The following is a 26,376-nucleotide window of genomic DNA, read 5'->3' as shown; positions in this document are numbered from 1 at the left end:
TGAATAGTTATTTTTAAATATGTTGTGAAATAAAAAATAATTATTTATATAAAATTTTGTATTATTAATTCGTTTAATATCAGTTTTTATTTAAAATTACAATTATGAGAACACAACTATTTATAGTTAATATTTATTAAATATTACAAATATATATTAAATATATTGTTATTATATGTGACTTGATTAAATAAATTATTCTTTTAATAAATCACTACTCGACATAAATTTATAATTTTTTATAATAAAATCATGAGAAAAAGCATAAATTTATATATATATATAACAACTGATTGTCTAAAAAGTAATAATTTAAATAAAAATTAAGACATAAATGATATAATAATTTACTAAAAATAGGAAAAAATTATGTAGTATAAATAATATTTAAAATAAAAGAAACTCATAAATATAATGCCACGTGGAACAAATAAAAAAAATGTAAAATGCCATACGTTAAAAACTTGAAAAAAGAGGCTTGCTTTATTCAGAGAAAAGATAGATGTGATCCAAAATTGAAGCATTGGTTAAGTAGGCGAGAAAGAACACGAGAAAATTGTGAGATGAATTATTGAGAGAGAGAATACAGAATGACTTTTGGTACTGACATTGATACGGGAATATGTTTTGGCTTGTCAGCGTTCATCTCGGTGGCACGTTAGGAGAGAGAAAGTTTAATAATAATAATTATTATTATATCTTGTCTCTTTTTTTATATATTTTTTAAAATTATTAATTTATTTATCTTTTAAAACTATACTATTAAAATATTTATAAAATTAATTTATAAATTTTAAAATAAAAATAAATGAAATTATGTGATATTATTTTATATATTTTTTTAATTAATAATTTTATTTTACTTTTTATATTATTATTTTTTTGATAATGCAAGGAAATTAGCTCTATTTATTAATGGTTGTAAGTATTTTTTTAATATAAATTAAATTATAAATTTTAAAATAAAAAATAAGACTATATATATATTTATATTTTTTTTATTTTATTATTAATTAAATAATAAAATAATATAAATATTTAAAATTATATAAACTAAATAATTAATATCTATTATTATAAAAATAAATTTAAAATATTTATAAATTATTATTTTATACATTTTATAGTGATAATAATAATTTAAAAATTTATATCGCTGTCTCACTATAAATATAAAGTAACAGTTTAATTATTTTTTTGTAATGCATACAAAATGCTGTTAAATTTATAATTTTATTAAATAAAAAATTAACTTTTTATTAAAATATATTATTATAATGAAAAATTAAATTTTTTATAATAATTTTAAATTACTTTTAATTATTTTCTTGATGATACTAAAATAATAATTTTAGAACAGATATAAATATATTATTGTTTAAATTTTAAAAATATGGTAATAATAATTAAAATTATGACGATTAAAAAATATAAATATTTTTAAAAATTAATTTTTTTAATAAAATAATTAAAAAATTAATTTTATAAAATATATAATATTTTATTTAAATAAATTTTAAATAAAGATGAATTAATAAATTTTTTAAAATTTAAGAATTTATATTAATGAATCCTTTCCTTAGTATAATTCTACCTCTTTTCATATCATCTTTGATTAAGGAGATTAAAAAAGGTAAACAACAAAAAGTAGCTGCATCTCTCTCTTCTCTCTTTGTTAGGAGGAAAAATCTTCTCCCTTTTGCTTAGTCGTTTGGATAATAATAACGAAAAAAAAAAAAAATGATTGTGTTCGCTTTTTAGTTTCAATAAAGTTACAATACAAACCCCTTTATTTCAATATAATTCATCACTTTTTTAATTTAAAATGAATTTTGTGATTTATTTATTAATTTATTTCTAAATCATATATAAAAAAACATTTTCCTTCCATATTTCCCTCTTTTTTTTTCTTTTTTTCTTTTTTTATCATTTTATTTTTTATTTTCATTTTTCTCCCATTTCACTCTTTCTTCCATCGTATTCAATTTTTTCTTTTTCTTTTTTCTTATTTTGCTATTTCTTCTATTTTATTTATTTTTCTTTCTTTATTTTTTATTATACTTTTTTTTTTCATTAATATCATCTATTTCACGTTTCTCTCATTTTTACTTTTTTGTTTTATATTTTCTTCCTTTTTTCTCATATATTTTTTTATATAATTATATCGTCCCTTCTTTTATTTTACTTTTCTTCTTTAATTTTTCATTGATATTTTCAGTTTCGTGGCTCTTATTTTACCCTTTTCTATATTTCTTTCATTTTTTATTTTCTCTTATATTTTTCTTTTTCTTTATATTTAGATCTCTTTCTTCCATTTCAATTTTATTAATAATTTTTATGATAATATAGTTACAGTTATATTTTTGTTTAATTTATTTTTCATTTAATTGTTTAAATAACAATATTATAATAATTATATCAATAAATTTTTAGTTTTATTTAATAAAAAATAATAAATTTTACTTTTAATTTATTAAAAAATATCTAGTATTTTTATATTATTTTTATGGTAATTTACTTTTATTTCTAATTTATTATTTTATATCAAAATTTAGTTTTCCTTTTAAAATTCATTAAAGAATATTTTTTCGCTTTTATTACTTAAAAACAAAAAAAATATCATTAAATAGATTAAAAAAGGGCCAAAAAATCTATTTTGTTCATCGGTTCTATAATAATATTCTTAAAGGCAATCGAAAACAATCAAAGGTTCATGATTTTATTGTTTGATATAGGTTGAAAGTGGTAGGAATCATGGAGACAAAAGTTAGGGATTGTAATAAGGTTAATATACAAAAGGGGTTGAAATTTCTAGGATGTAATTTTTGCTGCAATTATCAGAATGCTGAATTGGGGAGGTTTTAGATTTGCTTTTGACTCATGTTGTGTAAAGATGCAAGTAGTTATGTCCACTGATCAACTGATCCATACTTAAAGATTGAAAGTAAAAGTTTCTTTCGGTATATTGTGTGTGGAAGTAACTCCAACATGGAAAGAAGAAGGTTGTGAGGGGATAGTGAGTGGATAGCGAGGGACACGGAAGGATCTTGGTCAGTGCAGGGCAACTTTAATACCACCTTATTTGCCTATGAGAAATTGGATGGACATGAACTAGATGACCCTAATGAGGAGTTTAAAGAATGTATTCTAATGGTAGGGTTAGTAGAGTTGCGAATAAAAGAATCGATACGTATATAAGGAAGGCAATACTTTTCAACAAATTGAAGCATAAGAGAGCTCAATCATTCTTTAAAAACACAAGCTCTAACATTCATATTCAATTTATAAATTATGAAAAATCAAGTTACCATCGATTAATTAAAAACTTATAAGATGAGAACTATATTTGAAAAGTACGAGAGAATAAAAAAAAACAAGCAACTCGCTTTTCAATACATATGAACGCGCAATACAAGTTCAGCTCGCATAATTCATATATGACCAAGATGCACTTAGGCTAGGGCTGTGCAATCGGTCGGTTCGGTTTTGAACCGAACTGAAATGATAAAATCGAAAACCGAATTGTTAAAATTTTAAAAACCAAAAAAACCGATTATGAAAATATAACCGAACCGAATCGAACTAATAAAAATCGGTTCGGTTCGATTTGGTTCGGTTTAAACCAAAATCTGCAAAGGGATTATTAGTTTCTATAAATTAAATAGCAAGAAATTTCTATACCACCAAACACTGAAGTTGCTAAATTCCTGCAGAAAAAGCTTAAAATTTATACATTGAACCTAATTTTATAACACCACACAAGAATTAAAAAAAGAAAAAAAAAAAGATCATCTGGGTTCTACCGTTGTTCCTTTTTTCCTACTCTGTCTTGTCTCTTTTGCGCGCTCTCAGCAGAGCGAGGATGCCGACGTGATGATGCAGCCGTGATGCTTAAACTCAAAGACATCCGTCAAATTTAGGATGGTCTGGTTCTGACCTATGTAGCAGCTGGGCTCATGTGGCGGCGAAACTCAACAAATCAATAGGGAGGGAGGGAGGGAAAGAGATCGATAGAGAGTGATTTGTGAATTTGTTCAGCAGATCGACGGAAAAGAAGACACTGAAAGAGGACAGACAGTCGACGGTCGGCGACAATACTCAACAAATCGACGGAAAAGAGGTTGATGGTCGATGGTCGACGGTCGACGAGAAAGAGATTGACGATCGACGCGAAAGAGAAAGAGATTGATGGGATTTGATGATTGATTTGTTAGAGATTCGACTATGAGAGTGTGGAGAGGCCAGGGGGAGGAATCGGGAGAATAGGGATTCGGGGGTGGAATCGGGAGATTGGAGAATGTGGAGAACGCTAATTGGGGCCAAAAGGGAAGGAGGGGGTTGGGGTGCTGGGTTAGGTACGAGAGGTTAGGGCTCGGGCTCGGGCTCGGGCGTAGCCACTAAATCGGTTTTTTCGATTTGATCAGTTATTTAACATGTTTAAACCGAACCGAATCGAAAATCGAATAATTTTAAATATATTAATCGAACCAAACCGATCGTTCCGACTAACCGAACCGATAAACCGAAATCAACCGGTTCAGTTTGGTTTTTCGGTTTAGACCGAAATATGCTCTCCCCTAACTTAGGCCTATTTTGTTATTTGGGTATTATAATATTTTATTAGACTTATTTTAAATTATTTAGGTACAATTTAGGTGGCTAAATTCTTGTAGCCTATAAGGAGAAAGAGTTCTCCTAGTCCAACTAGGAAAATGATCTTCATTATAATCATTGTTAAAGAATGTTTGACTGTTTGATAAAAAAATCATTTCTACATTAGAATTAACCCTTTTACCATTACGGTCAAGGTTTTAGAAGGCTATAAAAAATCACTCTAAGTGGCAGCTATGAATTAGAAGACTTATTTTGTGGATAATATTATTTTCCTTATTAATAAAATTCTAGGGAAAATTTTGTTTAGCTCTGTGTTGCATCAAGAATTGGCATCTTATCAAGATTAGTAATTTCGTAGCGATTCTATTCATATTTTCTTATTTAATTATCTACGTTCTTGTTTATTTGTTATTGAAAAGTGTAGTAGAACGCTTAGAAATTAAACTTAGCATGTGACTTGATATTATTGTATGTTGAGGTTTTAGATTTCATTGTTAATATAGGGGTTCACATTTAGGAAGTTGGCATCTAGGATATTCTTTTATGTGGACTAATAATTAAGTAGGAAAGAGTAGAATTTGGCGAAAGATTGATAGATGCTCGAGTAATTTAACTTGGTTGGATGATATGGGTTTAGTTGAATGTGAAGCTTTATCTGCTGGTATTTCAGATCATTCACCTTTAATAGTTAGATTTTTGTAGAGAAGGAAATAGGAAAAATATTCTATTTAAATTTTTTAATATGTGGGTATTGCATTCTAAGCTTGATGAGATTGTGGGTAGGGTGTGACCAGAGAAGAGGAAGGGTAATGCTACGTGTAGATTGTGGAATAAATTGAATGAGCTTAAAAAAGAGTTGAAAAAGCTTAATGGAAGAAAGTTTTCTAATACTTTTAGCAGAATCGATAATAGTTGTCAATTATTGGAACAAATAATCTTATGAATTATGTGCCTAAATCTATTACAAAAGAGTTTGAGATTTGGAATAAGGTCGTTGTTGATTTGGGACTTGGGACTTGATGACCTCCAAGAGCTCTTTATGATCTATTTTGATTAGTAGGAATAAACTAAAACAACTAAGTTTTTGAGGGATTATGAAACCTTTAGATGTTAGTTAAGCTTGAAGACACAGTGAATGATCAGAGGCATGTTGAAGCAATCCATTAATTATAAGATATGCAGGGGTGATGTGTTTTTTTGGTATGGATCTTAGTTGGGTGGTGCTAGTATTATTAATAAATAACGTAACCTGAATTTTGAAGATGCTGACGTGCCAAAATATGAAAAGTTTAAAAGTTTTTGGAGACAATGAGAATGGAGGCTACCCAAGTAATACAAATACAACTGTAACATGGAAGGAGGTAAAAAATTATAAATTTGGACACCCATATGATGGTATTATTTTATGAAAACTTACCTCATCAGATAAATTTTCTATTGCTAATGCTTGAAAGGTAATCAAAGAATCTACCAATAGAATAATATTGTGTAATTTTACTTGGGACAAGCTTATAGTGCTCAAGCATATTTTTGTTGCATAGTTAGCTATCATACACAGATTAGCTATTAAAATTAGGTGGTTGAGATGAAAAATTGCTGATAATCCAATTTGTCACTTTTATTGCAATGCTGTGCAATCTGTTGGACATATTTTCTTTGCGTGTGATTTTTTAGAAAGATGTTGAGATTATACTTGAGAAATGTAATGTGAATGTACTAATTATAAGATTAAGGGAGGTAAATTCGTTTGCGAAAAAAACTAAAGGAAAGAGTGGGCTGAGTGCTTATAAAAGAATAACGTTCGATACAATAATTAATCTTTTTTAATTAAAAATTTTTATTTTAAAAGAAATTAAAACATACATGATTTTATAAGAAATAATTTTCTTGTAAAATTGAATCATTTCAAATGGACTCATTATCTTTTTCTAAAGAATAAATTTATTATAAAATAATAAATTTTAATATAATTATACATATAGATAAAAGTATCATATAAATATTAATTTAACTCATTAATACTGTAATAGAGTTGAGAGATCTTGAGTTCGAATTATAATCAAAATTATTTGTACGAAAAAACAATGTTATCATATAAATCACTACTCTTTAGCTACAATATGTATTAACGATTTCTATAATAACGTATATTGACAGAGATTTATAAGATTTAAGTTAAAATAAAAATAAATCGATTAAAAGTAAATAAAATCTGCTTGAAGTTATTTGTTTGAAGAACTTAAAAATCAACTTTGGCTTTTACCTCACACTAATTATAGTCCTCTAGTTGGCAAAAGATCACACTTCAAATTTCTAATTAAAACGCTCGATCTTAATTAGAAACGATTTCAAGTTTGTTCATATTAGAAAATTCATAAATTTTTTAAAATAAAAAAACAACAAAACACTAAAAAAAATCACCTTATATCATATAGTCCATATATAATTATATTATTAAAAGAAAGATTTACGGTTTAAGAATTACCTCGAATTATAATATTTTTCATAAAAAAAATTCAACTGGTTGAGAATTTAAGTATCTGAATATCTAAAAATTTCATAATCAACACGAACACACCCTGTGACAAATTAAATATCATAAAAATTAGAATGCTTTATACACAATTCTAAATAAATTCTCAATTTTCTCCTCATATCTTATTTGAAATCAACAATTTTGTAGAAATGCAATTTAATAATTTTTTTTTATATATTTTTTAATTTATAATGAAAATATTAATTATTTTTAATTTAAAAAATTTCATTTAAAAAATTAAAATTATGTATAATTTTATTAAAATTTATTTTATTACAAAATAAGTTATTTTACACGAACACTTTATTTTCTCAAAAAATGAATTGATTAGAAAATAATAAATTCTAATACAATTATACATACAGATAAAATATCAAATAAATGCACTGCTCTCTGGCTAAAATATATATTAACTATCCCTCTACCAACATATATTCATAGAGCTCTATGACATTCAAGTTAAAGCAAACAAATTTTGCATGAAGAACTTTAGTTTCCCTCTGGTTGGCAGAAGATCAAGTTTCTTCGGTAAAAATCTTGAATATAAAGTCACGAAAGCGTCTTGAATATTGCTTAGGATCAACGGCTGATATTGAACTAGGATCATAATGAATGGATTTATAGGCATGCTCGAGCTTCTTGCTAATATCGTAGTCTTGAAGTATGTCTATAATACCAAAAAACATTATTACTTCATAGTACTCTCCTGTCGGTTCTCCTACAAGTTGAAGTTCATAATCATTTCTTCTTATAGTTCTTTCCACTCGAGCTGGCATGTTTATGCCCAATTTAATTCGAGCCCACCTGCATTTCTCAATATGTCATTTCTCAATCTTATCTTTGATTTTTTGTGTTGTTTAAAATATTCATTTACCTTTTCGATGTTTATTTATCAAGTTTGAATTGTTAAAGGAAAAAAAATTGTGGATTGAAATTGTGGAATCAATCTTTTTATCTTTGTTTTTAATTCTCAAATTTTCTTTTTCTTTTTTTTCAGACACAAGTTCGCTTAGTTAAAAAGAACAATGTTAAACTCAGAAGCACTGCCGCGAATTTAATTCACAATTTTAATAAACTTGTTTTTTGATCTCACTATAGGAGGTGAAATAAGAGTTTTTAAAGTAATGGTCATGTTTAAGTGGAAATTTTTTTAAGAAAGATGAGATTTTTGAAGATTCCAAAACTCAAAACCTCACATTTCTAACTCATCATATTAGAGTGTTTGAGAGGTTTTAATACTTTACCTTTCATTAATTACTTTATAAAACTTTTCTTCACTTCATTCAAACACTGTAAGTGGTAAACTAAGTTCTTTTTAATCCTAAGACAAGGACAAAAACTCCTAGATGGCATGTTTCATAGTGGTGTACCAGAATTAGCTTTATCTTGTGAGATTCAAGCGCATGGCAGGTTTTTCTTATGCTGTTATAGAGGTAATTTTACCTGGCTGGGTCTAGAAGAAGATGATCCATATCAGCTCTTGAAAGGCGCGGACCTGAATGATCATTCTCATTCTCACCTGCAGGTGAAAACTTACTAGTTTCTTGCTTGTTCAGCTATATATGATCGAATATGATCAAGTGCACATATGCAAGAAAGAATGAAATATAACCTGAAGAATTATTCCGACATGAAGGTATCAGTTCCCCACTATTTGATACTTCTCTGAAGTGAAGACCCACTAGCAAGCTGTAGTCCATAATCCTTTCCTGTTCAAGAAATTCACAATCTCTATCTACTTGCCTGCAAAACAAAGTGGAAAGAATGAAAGAGAGTAATGTTTTGATGATGATAAAAGGAGGTATCCAAAAAAAACAGTGGAAAACTGTATGCACCTGCAGAACTCTTGAAACCATGTTTTCTGTAGTCTGAATATGAAATTTAGATCTAAGTCTTTAAGAATAGTTGTTGATTCAATCTCTGACTCAGGCTTGTCTGTTATTCGACCGAGTGAAGATCCTTTCAAGTCGAAACGTCTATGGATGGTGTACTCAGAACAAAAGAGATTCCCCATAATGATGAATCGTACCTGGATTATCAACTTCATTATATTCAGGCTCCAAAATTGGTAAAATTCATTGTAGATGCACATAATACTTGCTGGAAAATTCTCGATAAGGCTCGATTTATCATGAACTCAAGAAACAATGAGACATGTTTGTGAATGTCTTAGGTTCAAGATATCTTACAATGCAAGAAGCCTCATGTACTGTGCCCAGATGTCTAATTCATCTCTTACAACCATTTTATGTCCATTTTTAGATTAAATTACGTACAGAAATAATTATTTACCTTCTTCTGAGTAGGGCCAGTTAACTTCACACAGTGCAGACCAAAAAATTTGGTAACTAAAGTGTTCTCAAAGGCTCTAACATGGTTGTAATAGGCAGCAAGCATCCTTATAAGCATCTGAAACCATTAGCCAATTAAGACGATTAGCATAAAATAGGCACAATTACTATTAAAACTCCGAGATTTTAAGAAATTTATTAATTCGTTTTTATTTTAAATTCACTCGATTAAAACATCAATATATTTTGTAAAATTAACGTTTGTCTACATAATTAACTTACTTTAACTTCTGCTTTCTTCACTGTCTTTATCATATAGCGATCATCATTGGTTAAGTAAAAGAAGCTACCACTTTTTCCAGGAGAAGAAAGTTCACGAAGTGCATCGTTCCCACATATAGATAACATGTAATCAGCTGGGTCCACCTTGAACAGCTTTCTTAGAGTTCTGAGAAAAAGGAAAACAATGTGTGATATATAAAGCTGTAATTTCATGAGTATACGAACATTACCCAAGTGTGCTTGTCTTAATCAGACAATCTAGTTGCTAAGTTATAATGAGTTTTGTAGGCTGAATAATCTCAAATGCCTTGCCGTGCATACATGTTTTAGGCAACAGTTAAAAATTATTATTTTATATATTTAAACTGTAGTTATAAATCAACTGTAATTATAAGTTAATCGTAACAGTTTGAAAATTGCTAAATCTACTTACTATTATAGTATAAAACAACAATTTACTTGCTATCATAATTTTAAATAACGATAAAATTGTTGTTTTAATAGTATTAAAGTAATAATTTTATAACCGCTATCATTTACCTGCAGAATAATGTGCAAAATGGTCAAGAAATATATATGAACTATTCATGAGTTGAATTAAATGAGTTCTAAAAAGAAAAGAATTTACAAAGGTATAACCTGAAAACCAAAGGGCAGTAGTCCTTCCATTTAAATTCAGAAGACTGGTGAGGTGGAGTACACTTAGTTCCTTCTGGAGGAAACCTTGTCCATACTTTCTCCTTGGGGTCAAAAGCTGAGGCCTTCAAATCAAGGGATGCAACTGGAGCTGGTCTTCCAACAGAATGCCTGAACAATTGCTCCACAAATTGGTACTAAGTAGAAAATCATCCAAGTCTTTTTAATTTTTAAACTTTAATACTAATTAATTTTTCATTAATTTTAACTTGTAAGCCTTTTATTATTTAGTACGTATGATACGAGAAAAACCATTAATCGATAATCATTTAGTTTTGTAAAAATATTTACTAATTAGTTTCTTAAATCTATTTTAGACTTTTTATAGCTGACTAAAATTGATAAAAACTAATTAATATGTTTTTTAAAAACCTTAATAGTATTATAATATATTTTTTAAAATTATCGATTAGCGGATAAATTTTTTTATATCATAAATAATAATTTTTTATAAAAAAATACCCAACAAAATATATGATATTTCTTCAATATATTCAGTCCTACTTGAACAGTAATAATAATAAATAACATTAACAAGATGTAAAATACACTTAACAAAAGAATAAAGACAAAAAAGAGTAACAAATAGAAGATCAACAGGGGCTTAAAATTGAAAGAAATACCTGATCCCAAGTTGCAAATTGAGCATAAGCTCATAATTCTTATGCCCTTTGCATATTGTCTCTCCTTGTCTCTTCACAACTTTTGGTACCTTCATTGGAAGCCTTTTTGGAAACCCTTCATCCAGATGTAAACCAAGCAAATCAGCTTCAAAAGGTTTCCCAACCGTTGGATTCCTATCACTTGCATCAACATCATCTGGTTCCCACAAATGCATCCTATCATATGGCCTTTCTTCACCAACACTTACTCTCCCATCAACAGACATCCTCCTAAGCCTCTCCCCACCACTTTTTGTTGAATTCCACACTGCAAGCCTCTTCTGTGAAGGCAAGATTGAGACTTTCTCACTAGGACAAATCTTCGAATCAGATAAATGAATGGTGTACACATCTTGAGGATTCCAACCAAGATTCTGGTCTGTGGGTGATCCTGAAGGAAAATAAGACCCATTTTGTTGACTAGGATCTTTGCTCCAATTCCCTACGTAAAAGCTTCCATCTGGCCATTTCAATGTTCCATTTCCTTTTGGCACACCATCTTCCCAATACCCATCATATCTATTCCCATTGCTCCATACAAAAGTCCCTTTACCACAGATCATGCCGTTCTTCCAGTTACCGACGTACTGGTTACCGTTCGTCCACAGATATTTTCCATGTCCGTCCTGGAATCCACGGCGCCATTCGCCGTCATACACATCTCCGTTGGCGAAACTCTTTATTCCATGGCCATGTTTCTGGTTCATAACCCATTGGCCTTTATATGTATCACCACTAGGCCCTGTGTATATACCATTTCCATCCATAAACCCAGTTCTGAACTCTCCTTCATAACTAGCTCCTGATGGCCAACTGAACTTCCCTCTTCCCATTGTTTTTCCTTTATTCCACTCACCTACGTACATGCACCCATCTGTCCATAGATATTTACCATGTCCACAAGGGAAATTATCATACCATTGGCCAGTATAGTAATCTCCATTAGATAAGATTTTCTCTGCGTGGTAAGGTTCTTGAGCTCCATTGTTATGATCATGATCATCTTCATTTTCATCATCTGCATGGGCTACAGTGACGCTGCCGAAGATGCTGTTTGCTCTTCTCTTGGCAGCCTGAGTCTTTCGTATAGTTGCCTCCCATGCCTTTATAACACCGCTTTGTTCTTTGCTCATCTTGTTTCTTATCTTCTGCGATATGGGTCGATTATTTTCACCTTCACATGCTATTGTAAGATAAAAGTGATTGATATATGAATGACCTCATGGATTTGGTAATCGTTTTGAGGGAAATCATGAACAGCTTAGATGAGAAAAAAATGTGTTTTTTCTACCAGAAAGAATCAAAGAATGTGAAATCCTACAGCAATGGTGGCTTTCTCTCTCTCTCTCTCTCTTTTTCTTGTTTTCTTTTCTTTTCCTTTTTTCCTCTATTTTGTTTCTGTGAAGGGAGCGAAAAGAGCGATTGAACCAAAGAGTGCCTTTTTCTTCTCCAACCAGAACATACATTCACCTATGACTCAAATTTTCTCTTCTAACTTTCTTTTCTTTTTTTTTTTTTTCAGTTATTTAGAGAATTTTCTATTTTCACAGTGCCTGTATATTAATTTCATACGGATCTTTCTGTAGTTTAGACATTTGTCAAATCTTTCTGTAGTTCTAATATATATATAATAAAATAATTATGAATTATAAAATGTCATGTAAATCATTGCCAACCTTATTTCATAAATAATTAATTTTAAATTAATTTAATTAATAAGCAATATCACAGATAAAATTATATTATTATATTTTAGAACTACCTTTTAATAATTATAGTAGTATTGAACATATAAATAAAAACTTAAAAGATAAAAGAAGCTACTGCCTGCAAGTATTGAAAAATTTTCAAATTTTAATTTGGTAGCACTGCATTAATTTTATTTATTTTTATTCTTATCTTTAGTGATTATAAATATTTAACTAATTATACTCACAGATTTAGTCCGGTGATAAATAAATTTAAATAAATTTGAGAAATTTTAAATTTTACTCCTCTAATCTCTAATTTTTATTTTTTTAAAAAATATTTAATTAATTATTATTAATTATTTAATTTTATAAAAATAATTATTAATTCATTTTTATATATTAAAATATTTTAAAATTTTTTTTATAATATTTAATAATTAAAATTAATGAAATAAATAAATGGTAAAATTTTTAAAATTTTTAAATAATAATTTTTCCCAATCTAAATTAAGATTTGCGTTGTAACAAAAAAGTCAAAAACGGATTTGGGTTTGTCTTATTGTGACAAATTGTTGACTTTGAAACCATGAAATTTGATGCAAGGAGAGCCGGTAGAGAGAAACTGTTCTCTGTCTTTTGTGCTAGAGAGAGAAAAAGATGTTCATCTCCTACAACCTCTAGACAACCTGACAATTGGATGGACAGGAGAAGTCAATCTATACATACTATCTATAGATTCCTTCACAAAATTAGCTTTTAATCCTCGCCTCAATTTCTTTATCTCTTTCTCAGTTTCTCTAGCATTTTCTTTATAGCGTTTTATAGTACTCTTCTCTAATATTATAGTACTCTTCTCTAATATAAACTATCCCTTTATTTTTAATAATTTAGCAAATTGCTAATACTGCTAAATTAAGGAAAAGAACGCAGTAAAGGGTCATATTCAAGCAATAAAATATTAGCAATTTGTTTTTTTATATTATATTTTAAAAATAGAAAGAAGAAATATAAAAAAAACAAATAGAAGTTTTAATCTTTTGAAATTTATAAAAATGTAAAAAAAATAATTACCATATTTCGTTCAATTGATAATTTCATGATCTAAATGATTGATAATTTATTTTATCAATAATTTTTTTATAATTTAATCGATAAATTTAATTTTTTTTTTCAATTTTTTTGTAGAAATAGTTACTATTACTACATCATGAAATGAATTTGCTAATATAAAATGAAATGAAATATATAAAAATAAAGATATGAATTAGAAGTAAAAATTTATTTAAACAATCTTTAAAAATTAAAGAGTCATTTGTAATTTTGAAGGATTTGTTTGTTTTGTTTTTAATTTTTGATTATTTGGTTGGATAAACAACTTTAAGGACTTATTTAACTTAAAGTTATATATATGATTTTTTCCTTTAGGCCCAACAGTTAAAAATAATTTTAAATTAATTACTTTAAGAATATAAATTATCTTGGCCAATTAAATTTAAGTGTTATAATTAGCATGAGAAACACAATAACTAAGAAATTATGTAAAGATAGTGACATATGAGTTTTTTCTATAACTAAAAATAAGGCATGGTTGCTGGAAATACCAACAATTTCTAATTTAACTTTAAAAAATTTAGAATTTAATCTTATGATTTTTAAATTAATTTAATTTAATTTAATTTTCGTAATTAAAAAAAATAATTGAATTTGATTTCCATAATTAAAAAAAAAATGAAAATAGGGATTCAAAAGTTGAATGCCTATAGTTCCATCGAGTCGCCGATAGGTGTTTTTAATGTTGCATTAGACTTTGCATTTAAGGGTGTATATGGATTTTATTTTTGAAAAATAAGGTCTGTTTGTCTTGCATTTCTTTATTTTTCTCTATTGTATTTCTCTTCTCATCTTACTCTCTTGGAATGTAATTTGAGATTTCTTTAAAAGAATTACATAATTAGATTACATATGAATAGATTAGGATTGAAGATAAAAGCAAGGAGAAGGAGACCTAGAGGAAGCGATTCCACGGAGAACCAAATAAGGAAAAATTAATAGATTTAATTATTTTTCTTTGGATTGTAAAATCATGCATTCTACTTAGGTGAGAACAGTTGTGTAATGACCCGGAAACTGGACCGCTACCGGCGCTAGAATCCAGATCGACTTAAAGTCGCGGGGACCAATAGCAAACCTACTATACATCATGTACATCTCATAAAATCCCATACATGATCATATATTTCCATAAAAACTTAAACTTTTCATAGACCAAGCTTGACCTGTGCATGCACCATCTCATAAAATCCCATACATGATCATATATTTCCATAAAAACTTAAACTTTTCATATACCAAGCTTGACCTGTGCATGCACCATAACTGTAAACATAAAAAAACTTCATACTAGAGCCCTCATCAAATACTCTAGTTGGGTCAATATTGCATACATCAAGCTTGGTTCAACATATATCATCATTAAAACATTTACATAAAGATCATGTACAACAGGGATTGACCATACATTAGGGCCAAACACAATACTAATCATCATTACATTACCTTACATTACATCATTCTATATGTCATTACATTATTTTACATATCATGTCCACTACTAAACTATTATATCATGCTATACCAGAACTCTGATGACTCTCCCATAACTACCTGTGTTCCTGCAACCCTGGGGGTTAGGGGAAAAGGGTAAGCTACAAAAGCCCAGTGAGCAGAACAATAAAACAGTTTATAAATATATGCTATCATGAAATGCATCACATCACAAACAATTCACATCACGGATGGACTTGTCACCAATAACCATCTACATAGTCCAACTGTGCTAGGGGCGTAGAATGAGCCTCACTGGTTTTTCTCTTAACATCACATAACATAACATATCCAATATTCTAGAGGCGTAGAATGGGCCTCACTGGTCTTTCTCTCACATCGTGCTAGGGGCGTAGAATGGGCCTCACTGGACTTCCATACCGTATCATAACATATCATATCGAGGGCTAGTGGGTCATCCAATATCTATCCACATCAACATCATATTATGCAATCCACCATATTCGTGAATTTTAATGCAAACAGCCTAATACATATACATGGCATTCATGATGTATGAACATGCTAAAAATTTCATTTACTTTAAAACATAGTTCAATTCTACTCACCTCTGATTGACTCTGAAACAGCTAACACTGCTGACCTCCTCGGTTCCTCGGGTCCGATCCTACACAGGTGAACTCAAATGAGGGACCAAACATAGTCTAACATGACTCTAAACAACTCCCCAAAACCCCCCTAAAACATCATAAAACATGCATAGAAAACATGCAAAGGAAGGCTGGGCAGGGGACTTTCGGCGGCAGGTTCGGCAGCCGAAAGTCCCTACAGAGCCAAAAGTCAGGCACTTTCAGGGGCAGGGTTCGGCGGCCGAAAGTTCTTCCAGAGCCGAAAGTCACCGTCCTTCGGGGGCAGGTTCGGCGGCCGAAACTCCCCTCCAGAGCCGAAAGTCCAAACTTTCAGGGGCGAATTTAGGCGGCCAAACTGCCTCCACAGGCAGGTTCGGCGGCCGAAGCTGGCTTCGGCAGCTGAACCTGGGCTCTCCCAAAGGGCAGAACCCGATTCTGCCTCTCACATCCAGCCACCCAAAACTTAACAACATGCATTCAACTATTCTAAAACATGCATAAACACTTATTCCAACATATAGGGATATAAAACTAGCCTAAACCCCAACAAACATCAACATAGCATCCCATTATTTTACCCTTCTAGAAGGCTCCGACATCCGAGAAATTCCAGATTCCAACGGAGATCCCGCCGGAAGGTAGAAATTCCGATGCCGGGATCTAGCCGGGTATTACGAGTTGGCTTCCTTTATGACTCAAGGAAACCAATATAAAAAGTCTATAATGAAATCATGTTTATTTCCATGTGATGAATGTATGTATGCCATGCACATATCAAAGAATGCTAACTATGTATATAATGAGACTTAAAAGGAATCACTAATAAAATTATGAAGACATAATGCGTTCTATTAATATAGTGAGAACTAGAGTTCTGTTTAGGATTGAATTATTGAGCATACTCAAGGTTATTCTACATTAAATATGTTCAAACTATACTAATAATTTCGTCTTAGCAAATTTTTTTAGTTTGTTGAGCATAGTCAAAACTATTAAAATTAGAGTCAAGATTGGGAATGTATATGAGATGTGCATCAATCAAGAGTTGATATTACAATGATTCTGTAACAGCCCGGACGTGAACCCCGGCACTGTTACCGTTCACGGCCCAGGGCTATCCCTCGCCTGGCCTTTTGCCACCTCGGGCTTTCCACTGGCGTCGTGAACAGCTCTTAACATCCATTCACCCTCACGGGTTCCTGGCAGGATTTGTCCCCTTGGGTTCTTGCATCGAATGCATCCTTCCCCAAGTGGATTTGGCCCAAATTTCCCTTTGGAAATTAGGTCGCCTCCCCCACTACTCGAACCCTTGACCTCCCACTTTAAGGGAATAGTCCGGTGAGAGTGAGTACCAATTGTTCCATTGGAACAATTGGTACTCACTCTCACCGGACTATTCCCTTAAAGTGGGAGGTCAAGGGTTCGAGCAGTGGGGGAGGCGACCTAATTCCCAGAGGAAGGAATTGGGCCAAATCCACTCGGGCTAGGGCGGGCCGTAATGGCTCCCCCGAGGGACAAATCCTGCCTGGAACCCGTGAGGGTGAAGGGATGTTAAGAGCTGCTCACAGTGGCTGGGCCCAGAGGAAGGTCACGGGCTGTGAGCGGTAACAGGGCCGGTCGAAAGGGGCCGGGCTGTTACAGATTCAATAGTTGTATATGATGAAATTGATGATATGAGATACCTACCATTTAAATTAAAATTAATTTTTTGAGTATACTCAAAGCTAAATTTTAATATAAATGAACACTGGCCCACTAAGAAAGTCTTAATAAGCTTTTTGAGTCAATAATGAAGGCTATTGGTTCACAATAAAATAGTGGGAGCAAAATATATTATTGAAGATCAAATTAATGGATTCATATTCATATTCTAACATGCTTTCTTTACATCTAGATCATTATCATAAGCACTTCAAATGTAAACTTAATAAATATTCTTGACGTGAATAAATTGAATGACTCAAACTACATAGACTCGTATTGAAACTTGAGAATTGTTTTGAAATTTAAAAATGTAGTCTATATACTGGATAAGACTGTTCCACCAGTTTTAGAAGATGATTTCTCTGTTGAGAGTGTGCTGCTTATTTAAAGCACACTAAGGATAATGAGTGGACAATATGCATCATGCTTGCATTTATGTGGCTAGAGCTCTAAAGCAACATGAGCATATGAATGCTCAAACTATTATCTTTCATCTTAAGGAGTTGTTCAAGAAATAGATTCGCACATTTTGATATGAGTTATCAAAACTGCTATTCCATTGCAATATGGTGGAAGGAACTTTAAATGTTCAACATAGGCTGAAGATGAATGGGTATATTGAGAGACTTGCTGCTCTGAGTTTTATAATGGATCATTAATTAAGTGTGGACTTAATTCTGAAATCTTTGCTAGGAGCTTAATTATCAAATAAATAAGATTTCCAATGCACTGCTTGAACTAGTGAACATGCTCAAAATTGTTGAGGATTTCACGACAAGGAATCAGAAAGCAGGATTGGTTGTTGATTCTTCTACTACCCAAAAGGACAAGAAAAGAAAGAAGAAAAAGAAAACAATCAAACGCTAAGGTAAGGTAAGCACAAAGAAGTGCAAAAATTATACTAAGGAGACTGACTCTAAAGATACTTACTTTCATTGTGGAAAAATTGAGCACTGGTAGAGAAACTGCAAAGCCTACTTAGAATGTCTCAAGAAGGAGAAGCACACAGATGCTTCAACTTTAATTATTTATGCTATTGAGATAAATACTAACATTGCTTTTGAAAATCAATTATGGATATTGAATACCAATTGTTGTTTATATTTATGTTACAATTTACTTCTAAAAAATATAAATATTATATATTTAGTAAAATAATAAAAATGGCCTTTAGTGGTAAAAGAGCACATGCCAGTGAAGTTTTGGGACTAATACATATAAATATTTGTGATCTAATGATAACACATGCAAGAGGAGGACATATATTTCATTATCTTTATTAATGATTATTCACAATTTGGATATGTGTGGGACTAATACATATAATCATTATCTTTATTGATGATTAATCTATCAACAATTATCCAAATAATATCTTTCTTCTTCGGTGTGAGTACAACCCAATTACAAAGTCTATGGTAATTCTGTTCCATTTCTACTCCAATATGGAGATTCAATGTAGCAATTCAAAAGGTACTTCATGTTGTGCCTTTACTTGTTGGCATGTTAAATATTTGGAAACAAAATAAGCTATATTCCTTTTCATACCTGGCTTGTAATGACTCAGAAATCGGACCGTTACCGGCGCTAGGATCCAGATCGGCTTAAGGCCGCCGGGACCCGTAGCAAGCCAAACATTCATCCTGTATACCTATTTAATCCCATACATGATCAACACATACATAAAAATTTTGAACTTTTCTTTTCATTCATTCACCAAACTCAACTTGTGCATGCACTAATCATATACATAATCATTAACCCCACATTGGAGTCCTCAACAATGCTCCAATGGGGTAACATAATATATATTAAGTTTGGTTTGCATAAACATCGTTAAAATCATGTACTAAAAAGGGATTAACAACATACTAGGGTCAAGCACAATTATATCCTCAATAACATCATTACTTTACATAACTGTTTAATACTATTCATTTCATTACTGAACTATACATTACATTTCAATATTTATCATGTCCACCACTAACTATTACATGACCATAACTTTACTCTAGCTGACCTCCTGGTCTATCCTGTACCTGCAAACCTGGGGAATTAAGGGAGTGGGGTGAGCTACAAGAGCCCAGTGAGCGAAATAACATAAAACATTATATTAATATTCATGCTTTCATGAAATGCATCACATCACAAACAAATCACATCAAGGATAGACTTGTCATCAATAGTCCTCTACATAGTCCAATCGTGCCAGGGGCGTAGAATGGGCCTCACTGGTCTTTCTCTTAACATAGTGCCAGGGGCGTAGAATGGGCCTCACTGGCTATCCATACCGTATCATCATCATACCATAACATACGAGGACTAAAGGGTCATTCAACATCCATCCGCATCATCATCAAATTATGCAATGCAACATATTCGTAAATTCTAATGCAAACAACCTAGTATATCTCATGGCATACGTGATGCATGTATCATGCTCAAAATTCATTTACTTTAAAACATAAAGTTTATTCCACTCACCTCTGACTGATGCTCTAAAGACTCTGAAGCAGCTAACTTACTGCTGGGGTTCTCAGTTCCTCGGGTCCGAACCTACACAGGTGGACTCAAATGAGGGACCAAACATACACTATCATAACTCTAAACTACTCCCCAAAAACTCCCTAAAACACCTTAAAACAATCATAGAAATCAAGCAAAGGAAGGCTGAACAGGGCACTTTCGGCGGCAGGTTCGGCAGCCGAAAGTCCCTCCAGAGCCGAAAGTCATGCACCTTCGACGGCACTTTCGGCGGCCAAAGGTTCCCTCCAAAGACGAAACTCATGCATGTTCGGCGGCACCTTCGGCGGCCAAAAGTCTCTTCTAGAGCCGAAAGTCCTTTTTCGGGGGCAGGGTTCGGCAGCCGATTCATGCTACCACAGGCAGGTTCGGCGGCCGAAAGAGCCTTCGGCTGCAGAACCTGAGTTCTTCCCAAGGGCAGAAACTCAGCCTCTAACATGCACAAAAGCCTCCCAACTCATTCAACATGCATTTACCTATTCTACAACATGCAAACTCAAGCATATAAGCTCCTAGGGGCTTCAAACTATCCTAAACCCCAACTACAACACATCAAACAACTCACATTGCTCATAAACTCAACATAAACCTATACATGCATTTCTACCCCAAGAAGCTTCATGAAACTCAACTAAAACATGAAAAGAAGTGTGGATCTACTCTTACCTCTTGAAGATCGAGAGGGAAGACGATCCAACTCGGAGATGGGGGAGATCTCGCTCCTTGGGTCTCCAAGTTCCAAAACTTGCTCTATTTTGCTCAAATATCTTCAAACCAAGACAAAACTTGTTAAAACATGAAAGATTGGAGGAAAAACATCAAAAACGACCATGAGAGGGCATGAACTCACCGTTGGCCGAAAATGGGGAGAAAGCTCGCCCATTTCGGCCATGGAGCCCTTTTATAGGGGCTGCCAGACCACCTTTCGGCAGCCTAAAGTGCCTCCAAAACTCATGCAAGTTCGGCGGCCGAACATGAGGTTCGGCGGCCGAACCTTTGCCTCTTTCGAAAGTCTAACTTGCCCCCCTAAACCATCTAATGTTCGGCAGCCGAACTTGAGGTTCGGCGGCCGAACTTGAGGTTCGGCGGCCGAACCTGGAAATGCCTCCATAGTCTATTTCATTCAAAACTCAATTTTCTTCTTACTTAAAATCATAAAACACATTAAAACATTTTATAAAAACATGATTTTACCCTTCTAGAGGTTTCCGACATCCGAGATTCCACCGGACGGTAGGAATTTCGATACCGGAGTCTAACCGGGTATTACATGGCTACCAGTAGTTCTCAAGTCTTTATACATTTTAGTGTGTCAAGATACATTGCATATGGGATACTATTTGCTTCATCAAGAATACTCTTCTTCAAGTCTATGATGTTTGGGACACAAATTTTATTTTGGTAGTATAAGCAACTATTAGCTTTGATTTCATACATGTTCTCCTTCTCTTCTTGTACTTGTCTTATCTTAATTACTATATTTTCATCTCCTTTCTAAGCTTTCTGGATTATTGAAGCAAACAAGTTTAACTCTTAATTATACAACAATGGCTCAATCCTTGAGTAGTGTCAAATAAGCATTCATAGCTTTGAAATAAGTTAGATATTTTCTACTGCGAACATTTTCCACTACATTTACTTTGTCAGGGTGTGGTAGTCTATAATACAATCATAATATTTTAGTAACTCCATCCATTTTCTCTGTTTCAAATTCAACTCTTTATGTGTGGATAAATATTTTAGACTTTTATGATTTATGTAGATGTAATATTTTTTTTATCATATAAGTAATGCATCCAAACCTTCAATACAAAAAACTATAGTTACAATTCTAAATCATGGGTGAGGTAATTTTTTTCATGTAACAGTAGTTGCTAGGAATCATAAGTAATAACTTTTTCATCCTGCATTAACACATAACCAAGCATGTTGTGTGAGACATCATTATAAATCACAAAATCTTTACTTGACACTGGCTATGTGAGAACACGTGCTTCTGTGAGTAATCTTTTAGCTTCAAAACTTGCCTGATATTTGCATTCTACTCAAACTTGGCATTTTTCTACAATAGCCTTGTTGGTGGAGTAACTATCTAGGAGAATCATTTCACAAACTGTTTGTAATAACCATCCAACTCTAAGAAACTTTTGACTTCTATTATATTCTTGGATAACTTCCATGTACGGACAACCTCTATTCTTTTAGGGTCAATTCTAATTTCTTTTACTGAAATCACATATTCTAAAACATATATTTCATTTAGCTGAAATTCACATTTGTTGAATTTAGTATAAAGTTTTTCTCTCTCAATGCCTATAGAATAAACCTCATATGCTTATCAAGCTCCTATTTTTTATCTTTAAATGGACTAGGATATCATTTATGAACACCACAATAAACTAGCCTATGTAAAGGTAGAAAATATAATTCATTAAATCTATGAAGGTAGTTAGAATAGGGTAGTAACACAATCTCAGATTAATTTTTAAAAAGGCACGTGGTCCCTTTAACTGGTCAAACAAATATCTATGTAGGGAAAAAGACATTTGCTTTTGATGGTTACCTCATTTAGTTATCTATAATATATACACAGTCTTAGGAACCATCTTTCTTTCTTACAAAAAGTATTAGTGTACCCTAAAGAGAAATGTTAGGGTGTATAAAGCCCTTATCAAGTAATTCTTATAACTGTATATTTAATTCTTGTAATTTTATGGTACCATTCTATATGGAGCAATGATATTGGTACAGTGCCTGATATAACCTCTATAGAAAAGTCAACTTGGTGATAAATCTGGCAACTATTATATGGAAAAATATTAGGAAAATCACATATAATAGATATGTCTTGCAATGTAAGTTTCTCTTTTTTAGTCTCAAACACATAGGCTAATTATGCTTCACACCTTTACCTTGTAATCCATCGAGAGAAAATATGATCACTCATCCACAACCACTACTTTTTCACCTTTTAATGTTTCAACATGATCCTTTTCTTTATTCAGTCAACTATGACCTAGTATCCAAACAACTAGTTTATGTTCAAAATCATATCAAACTCTTTGAAAGGCAATTCAATCCAATCTCCATAAAAAGACATGGCCATAGATAAAAATTGAAAACTTTTTGTATACTTAACTTACAACTACAATATAACTAAAAGGATTAGTAACTACTATATCCTGATCTAATGTTCTTCTTGTGATAGGCATGCATATATATGATACTCAAGTTGTGATATATTTTTCACAACACGCTCTTAGCCTGGTTTTCAGTTCCACTTTTAACCTATTTTCACTTGCCCTATTTTTAAGCCAAAGTTAAAGGTCATGTGCTAGCAGAATTAGGCAGAGATTTATTTTTTATAGCTTTATTTCAGAAAAATCTTAGGTTTTATTTGAACCTAGATCATATCGTTTAGAGACCTAAAACTCCAATTATGACAATTTACGCAAAATATTCACATAATAAAGTTTCAACGCTGTTATTACATTTCCAAATGGGTATAGAATTTTGCAGAAATTTCTACATCAAAGTTTTAGCCTATGTCTCAAGTTTCATTAGTTCTAGAATAACTTCATTTCGATGTATACAAGTCTAGTTATGAACTAGTTTATACATAGTGTCCATGAAATAATTATTCCAGCAATTATAATTACATTTAACCTATAACTCTTGCAAGTATTTATTAATGTGCTAGCCTTCTCAATCCTAATAATCAAGACACAAACACAATCACTTCGCATATATATAACAATAATACCAGTAAAATTAACACGATTAAAAGCTAGCAAATATTAAGGGTGAGTATTCGGTCGGTTCGGTATAAAATAGAATTGAACCGAATAAATTGAAAACTAAATTTTTGGTATTTATGAAAACTTAATCGAACTGATTTTGGTCAGAAATCGAATCGAATTGAACCGATTTGATTCAGTTCAATTCGATTCGATTTGATCAATTTGAATTTTTAATAGATTTTTTATTTTTTACACCATATTTTTAATATTTTAAAATTTAATTGAAATATTTTTATTTTAATTATGATCTAATATATTTATATTATTAAAAATAATATATTATTATCACTAAGGTTCGATTTTTTCAATTTTTTTTATTAAAATTAAATCTAACTAAAATAGCTGAAATTTTTTAAATTTAAAATTGAATCGAACGGAATAAATAAAAAATTGAATTGAATTTCCAAATTAATTTAATTCGATCAAATTTTTCGATTTAAATCGAATACTGGTTAGCCAGTAAATATGCACAAACCCCATTTTGTTACCAAAAGCCCCAATTTTCTTCAATTCTTCCGCTCCCTACTTTATTTGCATTTAGAATGAAAAGAATAGATATAGAAAGAGGAAGGAAGAGCAAATTGGGAAATAAAGAATATAGACAGAGCATAATCAAAATGATATCTTTTATATATTTCAAAAAATCAAATTATAAATATCAAATTTAATTTGGAATGCTTGTGAATTACATTACATATATATTTGTATCAAATTGATCCAATTTACCAAGTTTGGAATCAAATTGAATGCATAAATTAAGTTTGTAATACAAAGATTGGCCTTTTGTTTCCCTTTTATTAATTAATAAATTAATTATTAAGATTAAGAAGCTTCCCAGCAGCGTTGCTTCAGCATAGGGAATACGATATACTCTTATCCACCCTGCAAGTCTTCAATGCCCTGTGAAATTCATATAAAAGCTTCTTTTGTTCATCTTAACAACCCACATTTCTTTTTTCATCATTTGCTGATCGGACGATATCCAAATGGGCCAGACGTTGATGAAATTAGCTCCAGGTATGCCTCGTTATTTATATATATTGTATAATGTGAAAAAAATTTAAAAATTATTTTTAAAAAAATGAGTGCAGGAAGTGAGGAAAATAAAGAGAAGGAGATAGGTTCCAAAATAGAAGAATGTTATGACAAGTATTTTGCAGACAATACAAAGGATTTGAACTTAGCTGACTTCTACCAAGCAGTTTGCCAAACCGTAGAGTATGTATAAATATTTTACGTGCAATTAACTCTTTTAATATTATTGAAGAAAATTAACATGTTCATTTATTGTAAATTAATTAACAGAGACATCAATAAAAAGCTAAATAGCACACAGTTCCGTATGCCTGATGCTGAGAAGCTCAAGGAAGTGTACCAGGTAAATTTATTTTTTAAAAATTAATTATTTCATGACATTCGACTTATTTTTATATTTAATTTCACAAATAATCGGGCTTAAAAGGTTAGCAAAATTGCAACCCAAGATCACAGTTGGTGATTTAATTAATTTGAGCATTTTACGTACATAAAGGGATGGATGCATGCATGCATGCATTGGTAATGGATTAATTTTTATAATTTGCAGACTCACTTCAAAGATGAAGGGAAAAAACTGTCAAAGGACGAGTTCCAAAAAATCCTTCAAGAAATAATAATCCACACAGGTTTTACAGGTTTTGGATCAAAAGATATACTTATCTACCTGTATGGGATTCCTGCAGCTGCCTTGTTCATCAAGCAACGTATAGCACCTAAAGCCATCCCTAATGATGTATTCATTCCTGGAATAACTTCTGCCAGTGTTTTCCTTCTTGCCAAGCTAAATAAAATATGATCATGTGTCCCTCTTGCCTTCATTAATTCCAATTGTTCTTTTCTTTTTCTTATTTGTAAAAACTTGCATTATTATTATTATATTTTAAATTCTTTTAGTGCTCATTTTCTATGGATTGGTTATTTATATATATATATATATATCATTTGGAAGAGCTCTGTATATATAATTATATTCTAGGGAGTAAAATTTACTATAAGAAACTTTTGAAATAGAAACAAAGGAATCAATTATTTATTAACAAATCACAAACTAAAATTTTATTTATTAATTTTTTTTACGTCACAAATAAAAATACTCTCATTTGTGACATATGGACCTGTCAGTTTTGGATTTTTAAACCCCTAATATTAATTTCCATTTTTATTCTCTCTGAAATTTAGTAAAAACTACTTTCTTTCCATTCTCTTTCTCCTCCCTTTCAAAATCACTCAAAATCTCTTCCTTTCCTTTCTTTTATTTCCTCCCTTTCTTTCCTTAATTTATCCAAAATCATTCCCTTTCTTGTTGTCCTTCAAACCTGATCAGAATCCCTCCTTACTTTCC

General features: G+C 31.2%; 2 protein-coding genes across 2 annotated transcripts; one reads left to right on the top strand and one right to left on the bottom strand.

The window, feature by feature from the left end:
- Positions 1-7,539: 7,539 nt before the first annotated feature.
- Positions 7,540-12,546, bottom strand: LOC110623607 (phosphatidylinositol 4-phosphate 5-kinase 4). The gene is made up of 7 exons (XM_043960407.1): positions 11,043-12,546; positions 10,363-10,530; positions 9,724-9,889; positions 9,443-9,559; positions 8,986-9,179; positions 8,594-8,893; positions 7,540-7,954 (listed from the first exon to the last, which is right to left on the bottom strand). Exons 1-6 carry the CDS (start codon positions 12,212-12,214, stop codon positions 8,707-8,709), a joined length of 2,004 nt encoding a protein of 667 aa, XP_043816342.1. The 5' UTR covers positions 12,215-12,546; the 3' UTR covers positions 7,540-7,954; positions 8,594-8,706.
- A 12,358-nt stretch (positions 12,547-24,904) lies between these two features.
- On the top strand, positions 24,905-25,934 carry LOC110623684. Its single transcript, XM_021768698.2, has 4 exons — positions 24,905-25,013; positions 25,088-25,214; positions 25,302-25,374; positions 25,582-25,934. Exons 1-4 carry the CDS (start codon positions 24,983-24,985, stop codon positions 25,828-25,830), a joined length of 480 nt encoding a protein of 159 aa, XP_021624390.1. The 5' UTR covers positions 24,905-24,982; the 3' UTR covers positions 25,831-25,934.
- The last annotated feature ends 442 nt before the right edge of the window (positions 25,935-26,376 follow it).

This window comes from Manihot esculenta, chromosome 9, assembly GCF_001659605.2.
Source record: "Manihot esculenta cultivar AM560-2 chromosome 9, M.esculenta_v8, whole genome shotgun sequence".
Lineage (NCBI taxonomy): Eukaryota > Viridiplantae > Streptophyta > Magnoliopsida > Malpighiales > Euphorbiaceae > Manihot > Manihot esculenta.
The sequence above is the reverse complement of the archived record's forward strand: the minus strand, read 5'-3'. Positions and strand labels throughout refer to the sequence as shown.

Bases quoted from the DNA above. Each gene is read 5' to 3' on its own strand.
- LOC110623684 (XM_021768698.2), top strand. From the start codon at position 24,983: ATGGGCCAGACGTTGATGAAATTAGCTCCAG. The intron at 25,215-25,301 runs GTATGTATAAAT...ATTAATTAACAG, and splicing joins GCAGTTTGCCAAACCGTAGA to AGACATCAATAAAAAGCTAA. The intron at 25,375-25,581 runs GTAAATTTATTT...TATAATTTGCAG, and splicing joins AGCTCAAGGAAGTGTACCAG to ACTCACTTCAAAGATGAAGG.
- LOC110623607 (XM_043960407.1), bottom strand. From the start codon at position 12,214: ATGAGCAAAGAACAAAGCGGTGTTATAAAGGCATGGGAGGCAACTATA. The intron at 9,890-10,362 runs GTTATACCTTTG...CCTTTTTCTCAG, and splicing joins TACTGCCCTTTGGTTTTCAG to AACTCTAAGAAAGCTGTTCA. The intron at 9,180-9,442 runs GTAAATAATTAT...TTGATAATCCAG, and splicing joins CTGGCCCTACTCAGAAGAAG to GTACGATTCATCATTATGGG.